Below are 11,592 nucleotides of genomic sequence, written 5' to 3' on the forward strand. Positions count from 1 at the left end.
GTGTAGTTCGTTTGCTAGAGCTTTTCCAAATGTCAAGTATCATTTCCTTAGACCATGAGATTGTGCAACTCCCGGATACCATAGGAGTGCTTTGGGTGTGCCAAACGTCACAACGTAACTGGGTGGCTATAAAGGTGCACTACGGGTATCTCCGAAAGTGTCTGTTGGGTTGGCACGAATCGAGACTGGGATTTGTCACTCCGTATGACGGAGAGGTATCTCTGGGCCCACTCGGTAATGCATCATCATAATGAGCTCAATGTGACCAAGTGTTTGGTCACGGGATCATGCATTATGGTACGAGTAAAGTGACTTGCCGGTAACGAGATTGAACAAGGTATTGGGATACCGACAATCGAATCTCGGGCAAGTAACGTACCGATTGACAAAGGGAATTGTATACGGGATTGATTGAATCCTCGACATCGTGGTCCATCCGATGAGTTCATCGTGGAACATGTGGGAGCCAACATGGGTATCCAGATCCCGCTGTTGGTTATTGACCGGAGAGTCGTCTCGGTCATGTCTGCATGTCTCCCGAACCCGTAGGGTCTACACACTTAAGGTTCGGTGACGCTAGAGTTGTAGAGATATTAGTATGCGGTTAACCGAAAGTTGTTCGGAGTCCCGTATGAGATCCCGGACGTCACGAGGAGTTCCGGAATCGTCCGGAGGTAAAGATTTATATATGGGAAGTCCTATTTTGGCCACCGGAAAATGTTCGGGATTTTTCGGTATTGTACCGGGAAGGTTCTAGAAGGTTCCGAAGTGGGGCCCACCTGCATGGGGGGACCCACATGAACGTGGGTAGTGAGGGCAAGGCCCCACACCCCTGGTCAAGGCGCACCAAGATCCCACATTAGAAGGAATAAGATCATATCCCGAAGGGATAAGATCAAGATCCCTAAAAAAGGGGGATAACAATCGGTAGGGAAGGGAAATGATGGGATTTCTTTCCCCCACCTTTGCCAACGCCCCAATGGACTTGGAGGGCAAGAAACCAGCCCCCTCCACCCCTATATATAGTGGGGAGGCGCATGGGAGTAGCACCCCAAGCCCTGGCGCCTCCCTCCCTCCCGTGACACCTCTTCCTCCCCGCTTGCGCTTGGCGAAGCCCTGCCGGGATCCCGCTACTTCCACCACCACGCCGTCGTGCTGCTGGATCTCCATCAACTTCTCCTTCCCCCTTGCTGGATCAAGAAGGAGGAGACGTCCCCGCTCCGTACGTGTGTTGAACGCGGAGGTGCCGTCCGTTCGGCGCTAGGATCATCGGTGATTTGGATCACGACGAGTACGACTCCATCAACCCCGTTCTCTTGAACGCTTCCGCTCGCGATCTACAAGGGTATGTAGATGCACTCTTTTCCCTCTCGTTGCTAGAAGACTCCATAGATTGTTCTTGGTGATGCGTAGAATTTTTTTAATTTCTGCAACGATCTCCAACAGATAAATGTTTATTATTCATGCTAGAATTGTATTAACCGGAAACATGCTACATGTGTGAATACATAGACAAACAGAGTGTCACTAGTATGCCTCTACTTGACTAGATCGTTAGTCAAAGATGGTTATGTTTCCTAGCCATAGACATGAGTTGTCATTTGGTTAACGGGATCACATAATTAGGAGAATGATGTGATTGACTTGACCCATTCCGTTAGCTTAGCACTTGATCGTTTAGTATGTTGCTATTGCTTTCTTCATGACTTATACATGTTCCTATGACTATGAGATTATGCAACTCCCGTTTACTGGAGGAACACTTTGTGTGCTACCAAACGTCACAATGTAACAGGGTGATTATAAACGTGCTCTACAGGTGTCTCCGAAGGTACTTGTTGAGTTGGCGTATTTCGAGATTAGGATTTTTCACTCTGATTGTCGGAGAGGTATCTCTGGGGCCACTCGGTAATACACATCACTATAAGCCTTGCAAGCGTTGTAACTAATGAGTTAGTTGCGGGATGGTGTATTACGGAACGAGTAAAGAGACTTGCTGGTAACAAGATTGAACTAGGTATTGATATACCGACGATCGAACCTCGGGCAAGTAACATACCGATGACAAAGGGAACAACGTTTGTTGTTATGCGGTTTGACCGATAAAGATCTTCGTAGAATATGTGGGAGCCAATATGAGCATCCAGGTTCTGCTATTGGTTATTGACCGGAGACATGTCTCGGTCATGTCTACATAGTTCTCAAACCCGTAGGGTCCGCACGCTTAAAGTTCGGTGACGATCGGTATTATGAGTTTTGTGTTTTGATGTACCGAAGGTAGTTCGGAGTCCCGGATATGATCACGGACATGACGAGGTGTCTCGAAATGGTCGAGACGTAAAGATCGATATATTGGATGACTAAGTTCGGACACCGGAAAGGTTCCAGAAGGTTTCAGACATATACCGGAGTACCGGGGGGTTACCGGAACCCCCCGGGGAGTTAATTAGGCCTCATGGGCCTTAGTGGGAGAAGAGGAGGGGCGGCCAGGGCAGCCGCGCACCCCCTCCCCCTCTAGTCCGAATTGGACAAGGAGGGGGGCGGCGCCCCCCTTTTTTTCCTTCTCCTCCTCTCTCCCTTCCTTCCCTTCTCCTACTCCAACAAGGAAAAGGAGGAGTCCTACTCCCGGTGGGAGTAGGACTCCCCCCTTGGCGCGCCCTCCTTAGCCGGCCGCCTCTCCCCCCTTGCTCCTTTATATACGGGGGCAGGGGCACCTCTAGACACAACAATTGATCATTGATCTCTTAGCCGTGTGCGGTGCCCCCCTCCACCATAATCCACCTCGGTCATATCGTAGCGGTGCTTAGGCGAAGCCCTGCGTCGGTAGCAACATCATCACCGTCATCACGCCATCGTGCTAACGGAACTCTCCCGTGAAGCTCTGCTGGATCGGAGTTCGCGGGACGTCATCGAGCTGAACGTGTGCTGAACTCGGAGGTGCCGTACGTTCGGTACCTGGATCGGTCGGATCGTGAAGACGTACGACTACATCAACCGCGTTGTGCTAACGCTTCCGCTTTCGGTCTACGAGGGTACGTGGACAACACTCTCCCCTCTCGTTGCTATGCATCACCATGATCTTGCGTGTGCGTAGGAAATTTTTTGAAATTACTACGTTCCCCAACAATATGATCTAGTATCACTAGAGATTTGCTAGCAGTAAACGCTCGCGCCCGGAAAAGTAGGATCTAGGCGATCAAGGAGGCGAAGAGGGATCCCTTGCGCGCCGCCGGTGACGCTGCCGGTTCCCTCTTGCTCCGTCGGCCGCTCCGGCGGCGGGAGGGAGGGGGAACTTCGGGTCTGTTTGCTAGGTGGGTGTGTGGTAGGGTTAGGGTTGAGGGAGACGCTGCCGAGGCCGTTGCGGAGGTGTCCCGTCAGAATAAGTTTCTTCGGGCTCCATTCGCGGTCAGGCGAGGCTTTTGCCTTCATCTAGGAGCCATCGGTGTTGGGGATCCCCAGATCTCGTCGAGGTCGCGGGCTATGGTGGTTGGAGGTCCATCGGCACTGGCTGTTTGGATCCTCAGATGGGCGATGGAGAGGCAGGGAGACGAAGACCTTTCTTCTTCCTTGTTGGTATGATTTGCTGCTGATGTTCTTCTCCTTCCTCTGCGCTGATGCTGGTGGGAGATCCTGCTTTGTCTGGGCGGATGGCCCGGCCGCGGTGCTGGACCGGTCGGATGACTCGAGTTCTCTTCCTTCCGGAAGGGACACTTTTGGCGGTACTCAAAGCCAAAGATGGCGACGGCTGTTGCAGGTGTGTTGGATTGATGTCCATGCCCTCTCAGCGCTGGTGTCAAGAAAGGAGGAAGCAGCGTGGCGGCAATTGTACCGTGGTCGAAGATGATGACCTGTTTGCAACTGGTTGCAGATCCTTCTGCTGCAGGGGTCTTCTCTCAAGATTCAGGGACGATGACACAGGGCTCTGGAGATCTTCGTGTGTTATGGTTGTCTTAGGGTACTCTAGGTGTTCATGGTCCTTTGTGTTTGCGTTTCAGTGTGCTTGTAGGGGTCAACTACTTTGTACTGATTCGTGATTTGAATGAAAAAAATTCTTAAAAAAAAGTATCACTAGAGATTTTTACCCCATACATTGATGCGGTATTATTTTTAATTATTTAAGTGGGATTTGCATGCATGAAACATTAGTATTTAGATTAGCAATATGGGAATAAAAATAGATATAAAATAAATTAATAATATGAGAACAAAAATAAAAGACATAAGTTTTTCTTTGACTAATTTATAGTTGTAGAATATTTATCGAATATGGGTAGCATGCGTGGTGTGCCTTTTTATATGCATGGTGGTAATGAGTTGGCATTGGCATGGTGACAAGCATGATGAGTTGGCATGATTGCATGTTAAAAGAATTATAGTTAATGGGGATTAACTATTTAGGTATACTAGATGATATCATGCATGTTGTTGCGGGAACGTTTTGCAATATATTATAGTTTGATTACTTGAAATAATAATACTGATTATATAGGATTTATTGTGTTTGACTATTATATAGTTCTAAATTGTTTATTAAATGGAAATTCCCATGCATGTTGCATGTGAAGGTGGTTTTTTCTATGCATGTTTTTTTACCATGGAAAGTAGGGAAAGTCCCTACTGCATGTCATTTTCATTAATATAATCAGATAGTGTTGTTACAATGAGCAACAAAGAAGTTGCATGATGTTATTGAGGTTAGTGCTAAAAAGCAAAGACTACTTATACACTATCTATCCAGGATCTCATGCCATCCTTGATGCTAGGCTTGACCCTCATCAATGTGTTGTGGAAAGTGCTGATGAAATCATTCTTGCATTGGCTTATTGAGAACTGAATTCCTTCAAAAACTTTATCATTTCTTTGATTCCATATGCTCCAACACCCAATGATTATAATTTCCATGAGAAAATCCATGTTGTATCTCTGCTTGCCATCAAGTATCATCTTGTGAACGTTGACATCAGTGTTCCATTCCATGCCAATACTCCACCAGAAATCTTGACTGAAAGGGCAGTAAAAAAATAGATGCACTCTTGTATGATCTTCACATAGTGAGCATTTGTGTTGTCCAGATGAAATTGTTTACTGGTTAGCAGGGCACATGCATGAAGTCTGTCTTGTAACAGAAGCCAGAAGAAGAATTTGTGCCTTCGGATGCAAGAAGTTTTCCATATCCATGATAGGTGGGGAGGGGGTTCATTCGTTCCCATAAGAGCATTGTATATATTTTTAGTTTTATATGAAGAAGCCGTTTGAAATTCCATTGGTCTCTATCTTGATTTTTTTTAGATACTCGAAGGTGTTGCACATTTGTGTAAATTGATGGAATGCAATATTGGACAATGGTAGCTGAAACATGGAGTGATAGCTATCAGAGTGCTTGGCCTTATGAATGGTGATATTACCATCATTAGCAAATGAGTGTAGCTGGGGAAATTTATCCATAAGGGCTTGACAGCACCATTTATCTTTCCATAGCAAAATAGTGTCACCATTGTTGGTAGTGCATGAGGTTAAACAGTAATATAGATCATAGAGCTTCATGCCGCCTCTCCACCAGAAAGATCCTTTGTATGAGCATGCCTGAGGTGCAGTGTTATTGTGATTGTGAGCTTGCCATATAAGTTTGACCCAGGGGACATCAGCATGGGTAAAAAACTTGTGCAGATATTTCATTATGAGAGCAATGTTTTGGATCTTGAGATTAAGCACAAGTCCACCGAGTTCTTTTAGGTTTGCGTACCATCTGCCAGTTGGCAAGGCAATTACCTTTCTTGTTGATGTCCTTTCCATGCCAGAGAAAATTTCTTCCTGCTTTGTTTACATGTTCCAGTACAGTGACATGAATTCTGAAAGTGCACATTGCAAATATTGGCATGGATGCAACTACTGAGTTAACATACGTGAGTCTGTCAGCATAGTTCATGAAGTTTGCCACTCCAGATAATTTTCTGTTGATTCTTGAGATAATGGGCATTTAAATATGCATGTTGCATGTTGTGGCGAATCTTTTCCCACTGCATGCTGAAGTGGCATACTAGCATGTTGAGAGAAGAGGAAAAAAAGGTTTAGTGCAAGGAAAATTATCTGTTGGCACATTCGAGTTATATGAAGCTTTTACTTAATTGTACTTAAATATGGACTTTTTTTGGAAGGTCGAAGATATTTCATAGATTTTTTTTCCAGTTATTATTCACGGATTTTTTTAAAGCTGTGTGAACATTTTATTTGACAAACGTGAGCATTTTATTTACACAAGTATACATTTTGCAAGGAGTGAGGAACATGTTTAGAAGATTTTAATTTGCATCAAGTACGTTTATTTGTTGCTTTTGCTGCAGATTCTATTATTTTTTTTGTTTCAACAGTTTATTTTAAAAAATGTTATTTTCATAGAAGGATGGAACATAATTTAAAAAATTATTTACCCCAAAGTTTTTTTACATGTTGAACAATTTTATTGGTACTAATGTGAACATTTTGTTCGATACAAAGGGGCTTTCGTTTGACTCACACAAGCCTTTTCACATGTTTTACAAACTAGTTTGTCCTCATTGTCTATCACGTGGGTCTCCTGTTAAAGACGGGCCCACATGTGCGATGCTTTGGGTCACATGGACACATGTGTCTGCTTCGAGTGATTCTGAATCCTATTCTTTGCCTTTAGCGTAGGATAGGTGTGAAGAGTGATCTTGCTTATGGGCACGTACATGGGCATTTATGTACGTGACCATTTGACATTTTTGTTCTGTAATAATACATAAACATGTCTTTTGAGAGATGTGAATGTTTTAAAAGTGCGTGGACATTTGCCATTGGAGCTATGAACATCTATGTTAAAATACATGAAAACTTTCTTTTCACAATAGGCACATCTTTTTATGTCAATATCAAATTATTTATGATGGCAGTTTTTAAATCTATAAACATAAAAATACATATTTTCATTTAAAAAAATTATGTGTTAATGGGCTTCTGCAGTAGCCGGTCCAGGTAGAAGCTTTGGGACGACTACTTCAAGAGCCCATTAACCTTATTCCTGTGTCCTGGCCTTTGCACCGACGGAAATATGGGCCTTCTCGGTGAGCATTTCCTATTTGGCGCCACAGCCGCCAGTTAACTGGCGCCTGTGGCGTCCGGAAATGGGCCGGCCCATCTAGGCGCCGGTTGATTTTTGTTTTTGAAAATTCTGTGAACTTTTCTAAATATCTATGAACTTTTTAAAATAAAGTCAACAGTTTTTTTCAGATTGGTGATCTTTTTCGAATATCGATGAACTTTTTTGAAATTTGATGAACATCTTTTTGAAAATGGATGAATTGTTTTTATTTATGATTTTTTAAGTTCAATGAACTTTTTCTAAAAATACATGAACTTATTTTGAATTTCTATGAACTTTTTTTCAATTTGAATGAACTTTTTTTAAATTGATGAACTCTTTTCAAAATTGATGAAACTTTTTTAAAGATATGAATATTTTCTTTAAATCTGTAAACCTTTTTTGATTTCATATTTTTATTTTCGTAACAGAAAAACAAAAAAACTGGGGCAGCAAGCTAGTGGGCCGGCCCATGCTAGCAGCGACCCTACTCCTCCGTCCCCGGCCTTCTGGCGTCAGTAGTGGGTTGTCCTACCGCTCAAACAAATAAATAATAAACTGGGTCGTCATTGGCAAGATGAAAACCGTGTCCTCCCAGCGAAGACGAACTAACCTGTACAGCGCCTTCTCTAACCTTAGCCCAGCAGATAGCAGATTAGAAGAAGATAGGAGAGAAGAGCAGAGCAGAGCAGAACAGAGACCAGCCGACTCCTCCTCCCTCCCAGCGCACAGCCATGGCCACCACAACCTTATCCCTCCACGGGCTCCCGTCCCCGACCGCCAAGAAGCTCACCTCCTCCTTCCTCGGCGCCCCCTCCTCCTTCCTCCGCCCGGCGGCGCTCGCGGCCGCGGCCACGCCCGCGCGGAGGGTGTTCGCCGTCAGGGCCATGGCGCCCCCCAAGCCCGGGGCCAAGCCCAAGAAAGGTCCGTGCCTGCGCTCGCCTCCACCTTCATCCCACCCGGCATGGTCTTGTGCGGCCCCCGTCTAGTGCTCCGGCTAAACTGCGTCCGATATGTGTGTGGTTAATGTTCTGCAGTGGTGGGCATCATAAAGCTGGCGCTGGAGGCGGGCAAAGCGACGCCGGCGCCGCCCGTCGGCCCCGCGCTCGGCGCGAAGGGTGTCAACATCATGGCCTTCTGCAAGGACTACAATGCCAAGACGGCCGACAAGCCCGGCTACATCATCCCCGTCGAGATCACCGTGTTCGATGTGAGCCTGCACTGCTGGTTAATCCCCCGAGTCTGAATGTTAAATGTGTGTGCAGAATGCATTGGTAATGTGGGTTGATTCTCATGATGCGTGTGCCATTGCCTTTGTGTTTTGCAGGATAAGAGCTTCACCTTTATCTTGAAGACACCCCCTGCATCAGTGCTGCTCCTCAAGGCTGCAGGTATGCACCCGGATGATTAGCATCAAATTGTACATAATTTGAGGTTCATGCACCATATTGAAGATATATGGCGATATGGGGTTAATTGGGCAAAAGGTAAATGCAGTAGCTAGATTGATTTGTTAGTGTCTGTGGGAGCCTAGCTTGTTCAAATTCTACTCCCTCCGTTCCCAAATATAAGTCTTTCTAGAGATTCCAACAAGTGACTACATACGGAGCAAAAAGAGTGAATCTACACTCTAATATATGTCTACGTACATCCGTATGTTGTAGTCCATTTGAAATGTCTAAAAAGACTTATATTTAGGAACGGAGGGAGTATAAGAATACTATGGTTGAGTTTAAAAAGTATGTGCAGACTGTAGAGGGACTGATTAATGATTCATTATGATATTATTAATAATTTTAATTGCAAATGCATATACCAAAATGTTGACCTACTGACAGGGAAAGTGGTCTGTGAGTTGCTATCTGCATACCAATTTTCCACACATGGGACAGACTGATCCTTTATCTGTATCTGATGAATTGCATATGGACCTCTACAAAACTAATACCTTGAGTTAACACTTACTACCTCTGTACCAAAATCTAAGACATTTTTGTGGACTAAAGTAGCCTACAAACGTCTTATATTTTGATATGGAGGGAGTCTTTGAATTGTTTGGGTACAATGCAATATGCATGACTCATTAATTTTTCTGTTCAGCTAACATTGGAGTTCGTACTGGGCTCCAAGTTCAGAGAGTATATAAGCTTCACTAAATTTGGTGTCCATTTCCTTTTCTCTAACTGTCATTCTAGGCTTTCGTTATTCCATAAGGCACTGTATCACTGAGAAGCAGGCCAAAAAAGCTACTCCCTCCGTAAAGAAATATAAGAGCGTTTAGATCACTACTTTAGTGAAAATAAACAAGTCGTATTGTCTGTTATATTTCTTTACAGAGGTAGAAAAAAATAAGTAGGCAAAAAAAAAGCTTGAACCGCATCTACTCGTTATATATGTACAGTTTCTTTTTTGCTGTACTTGGCACAACTTCATAGAGTCTGTTGGATTGATAAGTCATTAGTTTCTCTGAAATAAACAAGGCATAAGTTAACCACTAAAATTTCTACACGTTTGGTTGATTCCTCAACTTTCTGTTTACTGTAGTTTATATTAGGCTTTATAACTGCTCAGTGAACTAAATGGTTCCTTACCTCCATTTTATTAATTCTGATTCCCAGGCGTTGAAAAAGGCTCAAAGGAGCCACAGCGTGAGAAGGTTGGAAAGGTGACAGTGGACCAAGTACGAACGATCGCCCAGGAGAAGCTGCCTGACTTGAACTGCAAAACCATCGAGTCCGCCATGAGAATCATAGCGGGCACTGCCGCTAACATGGGCATCGATGTTGACCCGCCGATCCTCGTGAAGAAGGAGAAGGTGGTCTTCTAGTCTATTTGCTGGCACGCTGGAATCGCCTTAGCAATGTCCATCTGTACATTTTTGCTTCATTTTTGTACGCAAATATGCTGTAGTGACAGGGATTTCCACCTGGTCAGTGTGAGAGATAAAACAGATGTGATCTTCTGGGCAAAGCTGTAAAATCATTTGTTTCGGTACCGTAGAGCCCTCTCGCGCTGCAGGTAGGTCTGCAGTCTGCAGCTATATGTTTGGTCCTAGAATTTTCTTCATTTTGAAATTCATATCACCATTGCTCTATAACAATCTGAAAAGTGGATGTCTGCATGTTTTGTCTTCCAGTGGTGGATAGCTCGGTTTCAAATAGAAGTAGGTTTCTACCGTTCAAATTCTCCGGAAACGTGTGCTTCAACTCTGAACATTATAGGAGTACCCCTGTATATTCAGCAAAAGCAACTCTAACTCTGAACTGTGAAGCATTTCTTGTGTCTCAGAAAAGTCTGAAGCATTTGAATACTACCTATTATTATTGCTGGGTTGTGATCGGCCTTTCCTGCATTGAGGCCCAAAGCCCAATCGCACGTACAGAACGAGCACAGTGCTACCTACGCGTAAATATAGCTCGCGAAACACTAATTAAAGGTTACTCCTACAAAAGCCACTGCCACCTTCTCATGCATTGTATGTGAGTCACTTGTCACAACCTTGAAGTTTTCCCTTCTTTGGTAGATTTGTTTATTCAAACATTTTATCTTTTGAACCATGTGTCCAAATCCCAAACTGTTTTCACCGTTGAATTTGTTACATCGAGAACTTCAAAACTAGATCACATGTTAATAGGTTTTGACCGAAAAAAAATTGAAGACGGATGAATGTTAATAGGTCTCGGTGAACTTTTTTTTCCTCGAAAGCAAATCTGTGTTACCACGAGAAGCAAATCCACGCTTCTCGTGGAAACACGGTTTTTTCATTTCCGACGACCACACTCGCGGAAACAAATTTGTGCTTTCCCTCAAAGCACTGTTTTTCCCTTTCCGAGAAGCACAAAAGCAAATATATACCTCCACCAGAAGCAAGTATGTGCTTCTCGTGGAAGCATAATTTTTTTTAAGAAGCATAGTAGTGCTTCTCATGAAAGCAAATATGTGTCTCCACAGGAAGCAAACTTGCGCTTCTCGTGGAAGCACAAATTTTTGTGGAAGCAAATTTGTGCCTCCATGACAAGCAAATCTGATTCTCATTGAAACACATTTTTTTTTCTCTTCCAGCTATGCTTCTCGCAGAAGCAAATCTGTACCTCCACGAGAAGCAAAATGTGTTTCTCGCCGAGCATAGATTTTTTTTTCTCTTTTTGAGAAGCACAACTCGCTGAAACATAATTTTTTTCCCACGCAAAAAACCAATGATTTTTTCCTCCAAAACCTAGGGAAAACCGGATGAAAACCAAAAGCCAAAAAACCCTAGGAAAAACGCATCAAAAACCCAAAAAAGCGACAATTTTTAAAAAAAAAATCCAAAGGGATCCCCTAGCATGCAACATGTGGCGGCGACTAGACACACCATTTGGCGCGCTCTCACGGCACCAAATGTGACCCCTGGAGGTCCCTCGCAAGGGGTAGTTAGTTGCTCTCTATATCTTACCTTTTTTTGAGAGAGAGAAATTCTGTATATCTTACCTACTACAAGATGGTATTCTGAT

At 43.9% G+C, this 11,592-nt stretch overlaps 1 protein-coding gene across 1 annotated transcript; it reads left to right on the forward strand.

Annotated features, from left to right (window-relative positions):
* The first annotated feature begins 7,678 nt into the window (after positions 1–7,678).
* On the forward strand, positions 7,679–10,220 carry LOC109736583 (large ribosomal subunit protein uL11c). Its single transcript, XM_020295795.3, has 4 exons — positions 7,679–8,023; positions 8,137–8,309; positions 8,427–8,490; positions 9,718–10,220. Exons 1-4 carry the CDS (start codon positions 7,834–7,836, stop codon positions 9,924–9,926), a joined length of 636 nt encoding a protein of 211 aa, XP_020151384.1. The 5' UTR covers positions 7,679–7,833; the 3' UTR covers positions 9,927–10,220.
* The last annotated feature ends 1,372 nt before the right edge of the window (positions 10,221–11,592 follow it).

This window comes from Aegilops tauschii, chromosome 4 (genome assembly GCF_002575655.3).
Source record: "Aegilops tauschii subsp. strangulata cultivar AL8/78 chromosome 4, Aet v6.0, whole genome shotgun sequence".
In the NCBI taxonomy this organism is placed as follows: domain Eukaryota; kingdom Viridiplantae; phylum Streptophyta; class Magnoliopsida; order Poales; family Poaceae; genus Aegilops; species Aegilops tauschii.